This window comes from Acanthisitta chloris, unplaced genomic scaffold (assembly GCF_000695815.1).
Source record: "Acanthisitta chloris isolate BGI_N310 unplaced genomic scaffold, ASM69581v1 scaffold43241, whole genome shotgun sequence".
Taxonomy (NCBI): domain Eukaryota; kingdom Metazoa; phylum Chordata; class Aves; order Passeriformes; family Acanthisittidae; genus Acanthisitta; species Acanthisitta chloris.
This window is the reverse complement of record NW_008655130.1, coordinates 1-5,389: the sequence shown is the minus strand read 5'-3', so window position 1 is coordinate 5,389 and position 5,389 is coordinate 1. Positions and strand designations below refer to the sequence as shown.

Here is a 5,389-nt window from a genome sequence, read left to right as displayed (position 1 = left end):
CACACACATATATATACACACATATATGAACTATCCAGATTTTAGCAAACCTAGTATGTCAGTATAAAGGCAGTTGTTATTTTAGAACAAACTCAGTAAGACAACCGTAACAGGACATGATTCAGCATACACTTTAAAGTATATTTCAAAAGAGCTTTCAGATACATCTATTCTTTCAATTATATTTGTAAAACAGAGGAATAGAACAAAGAATAATCTGATGCCAATTCCTGCTTTTGGACATCAGAGTTGTATCTGCAGTAGATGTATGGCTCTTGCCTCACAACAGATTTCTTTGGATTGTGTTAGAAAAATGCACATGATTGCAGTGTGTCTTGTGTGTGTATTCTAGAAGAAAAATATTTGAACCTTTTTTATGTGTTAGGAAACAGAAATCCTCATGAACAGCTGCTGAGAGTTTGAAGGTTCTCAGCTGACAAAGGTGGAGATCTGTGCAGATGCCTGCTGGTAGCAGGCAAAATTTCATACCTTTTTGAGTTCAATCTGAAAACAGATCTAATTGTATAATCAAATAAGTCAAAGTAAAAGCATTTTTCATGTTCTTGCTACTTTATTCATGCTCATTTAACTGGTTCATTAGGGGGTGGTCAGACAGCTGCAGCAGGAGCTTGCTGATGCTCTTAAGAAGCAGTCTATGTCAGAAGCTTCCCTTGAAGTTACTACACGCTACCGCAGTGACCTGGAGGAAGATAAGCTGCGCTTACAGAAGGAATTGGAAAAGGTTAAAGTCAAGGTACATAATGTCTGTATTTATATGAATAAATCTGAGGGTGGCTATTGAAAGAAGGAGTAGATACTGTCCCCTCATTGGCCCTGCTGTAATTTTCCATCCTTAAGTGGTTTTCTTGCATGTGAAGTGTAAGCTTCTTTCTGAGGCACAGACCACCTTTCACAGTGTTCTTGCAAGAACTGAAGTATAGAGGCCTCAGAGTGCTAAAAGAGAAGTCGTGTTAAATCTCCTTATGAGAGACTTGTGAAATTTCTGTGGGAGAAGGATGAATTTCTTCATTCATGTTTTCATGGAGGAGCAAATGAGAGGGGACAGAGTGTCCTAAGTCACTGAAAGGGCCAGAGGGACAGTGTTAGTGCATAGAACTGTGCTGTAGGAAATCACTGGAGGGATGGGAGAGGTTTCTATTAAAGATGACAGCGTAACACTGTTCATGTTCAGTGGCTAGTAGACTTGAAGCTTTGAAGGTACTTGAAACAATTACAGTTCTTTGGGCAGAGGGTATGTGCAGATATATGCAGCCCATGAATTCTTTGGCAGCAGCTGACTCTGCTGTATTAAAGCTCACCTGACAACTAGATTCTCACTGTGATTTTACAGTTGCGGGAGGTGGAAGAAAAGCATCTTCAGTCTGAGCATTGTGTTCGTGACTTGAAGACTACCTTAGATGATAAGGAAAGAGAAGCAATAGCTTCCTTCCAGAAACTGCAGGACCTCCTCTTGGCATCTTCAGAGACAAATACTACTATAAAACAACTGGAAGAACATGTGCAACAGTAAGAGAATAACACAGTGAGGCAAAGTGCCTGTCACTTTCGGGGATTAGGTGGAACCAACAGGATAGATAGCCTTGTTGCATCACAGCAAATTAATACATGATTTTGAAGGATGCTGTTTTTCACACTGTTCTTTTGGAATTGATGCTCCAGTGGATATTCTGGTACTAAGACATGTGTTTCTTTTTAAGCCTTGAAATTGAAAATACCAGATTGGAAGCCACAGTCCAGCAACAAAGCAATAGGATTGAAGCCCTTCAGAGAGACCTGCAAGCCTCTGCCTCAGTAAGCTGGTCCTAAATTTTCCTTCTGTGACTCCTGAGCCTTGTTACGTATTTGTGGTGAAATTTTAAGTGAGGTTTTCCTGGATAGTCTAGGGTAGCTCTGTTTCTGTATTCTACTGAATGGAGTCTGCTTAGAAAGCAGCCTGCTCCACTCCCCAGCTATTCGGTTTTGAGAGTTTTCCTATGCTTCTATAGCAAGGCAAACTTAATACTCCAAAAGGTAAGGATTTGACAGTAATACACTGATTTAACTGTTATCTGCTCTAGACCTGTCATAACATCACATGCTGCTTCAGCTACTTGTGATGTGTTTCATTTAAGGTATTCATCAAGTTAACCTGTGGAAATTCCACAGGATATATTGATGCCGAGCCCTTTGAGCCAAAGGCCTGACTGGTATCATCAGACTGGAACAAAAATTTCCCTGGAGCTTTTGCTGTGCAGAATTGCTTTTGCTGTGCAGAATTGCTTTTCCTTTGGCCACTTGCTATGTGCCTGTTTTCATGAAACAATGAGGAGGAATGTCTGGTATCTGCAGGACTCAGTGCGAATCTTGGATTTTCTCACTGCCTCTACACAGTGGTTAACTTTAGCTCAGATAAAGTGCTTACATCTGTGGCCTGTACAAAGCAATTTTTTGCATTGTTACCAGTGAACTAGGGTTCGTACGACTGTAGCTGTCAATTAGCTGAAGAATTTTTGAAAAATCACATGTGAATGTTGGACTTTGTGCTGTACTGATACTGTCAAGAGAAGTGGGAAGGCAGAGATAATGCTAGTCCTTCCCCTTTGTTTGGTAGGTCATGATTTTCAAGTGTACTGGGGATGAGAAAAGCTACTTCTGCGTGTTTTCACTGAAGATTATTTATATTCTGTGTAGTCTTCTCTCTTTCTTGTTGCAGCAAATGGCAGAGGTGATGATTGCTAGCAATTTAACAGTGACATCAAACTAAGGCTGTTTTGATCATTGGTGCTGGGTGTATATAGTATTGGAATAAAGAGGTGAAGAGTTGTACGTAATATTTATTTTTGGTAGTGACGTGTAAACTTCAATCTGGAAAGTCATAGTATGCCTTCTTGCTTCTGGCAATGATTCTGTAGGTTCATAACCGGCTGGAAGAATTGATAACTGGATTACGGACAGCACAGGTAGCTGCAGAGGACCACCACAAGCAGGTGCATAACTGTTATGAATTCCTGATTTAGTCTTTGAATTTTTTGTGGGTAGGTAAGTGATGAAAAGATCAGGTGGACTGTGGTGGCAGCTGTCAAATACCTGTCTGGTTTTAGGACAAGGCACCCTCAAGGGAAAAGGCTGTGAATTTCCTCATTTCCCTGCTGCTGTGTTTTGTATCTGTGTTGTGGTGTGCAAGATACTTGTGTTCATCAGCATGATTCATCTGATGAATTCTATTCTGTGTCCCATCTGTGGGGAGTGAGCAAGTGGCTGTGTGATGCTTAGCTGCCTATGGGAGTTAAACCATAACAGATGATGGATGTTGGTGGGTATTGTGGACAGCGGGGAGGTCACTGGTTGAAAACTGGGAGAGGAGACTGGACATGGGAAACCCATATTTTTGTAGCTTTGTCAGAGCTAGTCTTGAGGCCATGTTAGTTTCTCTCATAAGACCCAGGGTTTCACCTGCTCTGTAAGAACACTGTCATACGCCCTAAGGATTTTTTTAATCTAGGACTGTTCTAAGGCTGTTGTGACTTTCTCTATCCAGTGGACATATCTTGGGATGGTTTTTTTTTCCTCCACCACCCCCCACCACCCCTCCACCTCCCATTAAAAAAGTACTACTGAAACCATCTAGTCACCTTAGAGTCTTTAAACTTGAACTAAATCAGCAAGTTCTGTTTAACTCAAATGCATCTGTTAGGCAAGTCTTTCTCCCTTTAGGTAGAACTATAAATAACATTGCAAATTTAAAACATTTTCTTGTTCTGAGAAGATATCACAGAAGCCATGAGGGCAGGGTATTTTCTATGGTGGGCACTAAAGGTATTATTATATTAGAAAGTATGTGTCGTTATGAACTCTGGAGGACCTTTGGATGAAAGCTGCAGGGTGATTTTTTGTATATGTGTGCACATACCTTGTTATTCCCCAAAGTTACAACTTAATCTTGTCATTCCCAGAGTGTTCATTCTTTCTACCAGCTTCTGTTTCTCCTCTTGGTTATGTTTCCCAAGCTGTTCTACACTCTACATTAACCTTAATGATAGACCTTGGATGGGGAGAGGAGAGCTTAGGCCAGTTTCCATTTAAGTTACTGATTTCTATTCCAGTATTCTTTCCAGTCACCTTAGTTTCTTCTGCCACTGCCGCTCTTACAGGTGCAAAAGCAAAATGCACTGGCTCTGACATCAAACGACTTGCAGAGCATGTGGGAAGAGCAATTTAAGTCAAGATCCAGCCTCGAGGAGCGTGTTGCTCAGCTTGACAGGGAAAAGGCAGAACTCTTTGAACAAGTAAGTCCAGAACATTCTCAAGTGACCTAGCCTGTACCTGGGAGAACCATGTTAACCTTTTTGTCAAGTTCTTATATAAACAGCTTTATTTATTATCCCTGCCATTTAGGCTCTGAGTGTCTTGTGATTTTGGGACTGTCTAGGAAGCAAATGAAAGCTAAGTGTAAATTTGTATAAATTCTGGGGTGGTTCTGTTTGGAAGAGTTCACAGTATGGTTTGCTATTAGTTCAGGACATCAAGGATAGCTGCAGTTCCCCAGTTCTTTCTTGAATTCCTTCTGGTCGTCTCCTGACCTCTTAGTTTCTGGGCAGGATTGTAGTGCTTCGTTTATTCCAGTGCGATTCATGGAGGAGCGGTAGCACATATTCAGGTTAGGGGATGCTTAAAAGCCTTGCAGAAAAACATAGTGAAGGAATTCTGGGCAAATGAACTAGTGCTTGAGAAACAAATAGCTGACAGTTGCAAAGGAGCAGTCCTTCCCTTTTCTCCTTTTCTATAGAGGAATAATGGAGGTACAAAGCAACAAGCACATGAGTAAATCTCCAAAAAGAAGTGGTGGAGGTAGTGGCAGAGGGGAAATGAAACATAGAAGAATTCCAAAAGATCAAATTGCTCTGCCTGCTGGGCATTAAATATCCCACGAAAGCTTTAGATTGATCTGTATTCTCCTGTTATGAGCATACCGAGGTACTCCATGCTCTGAGTGGAGAACTGACAAAAATGTTGTCCAGCCTCTTTTTGATCTTTTTTTCCGTGAAGCATTAGAGGAGGGTGACCTTCGCTTTAGTGGAGGCATCTGTTTCTCTTGTTCAGTATTGGCCTGTTTGACGTGAAACCTAAGGTGATTAACTCTTCTCAGGAATTGTGTCCATTGGCACTCTATGGAACTTGGCTAACACGTGGACATGTACTGCAGCTTCTCTGCAGAGAACACTAGAGGCACATAGTGCACAGAGATAACTGTTCTTATGCTCTGTGCCCTGTATCTTTTCTATTTTGAAAGTGTGAGAGTGAAAGAAAGAAAGTGAAGAAACTGGAAGGGTTGCAACGCCCAGTTGAACTGCGTCTGGACCAAGAAATGAAAAGAAACTTAGAACTTCAG

At 41.3% G+C, this 5,389-nt stretch overlaps 1 protein-coding gene across 1 annotated transcript in view; it reads left to right on the top strand.

Annotated features, from left to right (window-relative positions):
- LOC103810857 (ankyrin repeat domain-containing protein 26-like) overlaps window positions 1-5,386 on the top strand; it is a gene marked incomplete at both ends in the record, with an annotated part of 30,862 nt that extends 25,476 nt beyond the window's left edge. Inside the window, 6 exons of the mRNA XM_009083781.1 lie at window positions 602-754; window positions 1,352-1,527; window positions 1,719-1,812; window positions 2,913-2,987; window positions 4,152-4,286; window positions 5,291-5,386. Coding sequence (XP_009082029.1) covers window positions 602-754; window positions 1,352-1,527; window positions 1,719-1,812; window positions 2,913-2,987; window positions 4,152-4,286; window positions 5,291-5,386 — 729 coding nt within the window. The remainder of the gene's footprint in view (window positions 1-601; window positions 755-1,351; window positions 1,528-1,718; window positions 1,813-2,912; window positions 2,988-4,151; window positions 4,287-5,290) is intronic.
- Window positions 5,387-5,389: the final 3 nt, after the last annotated feature.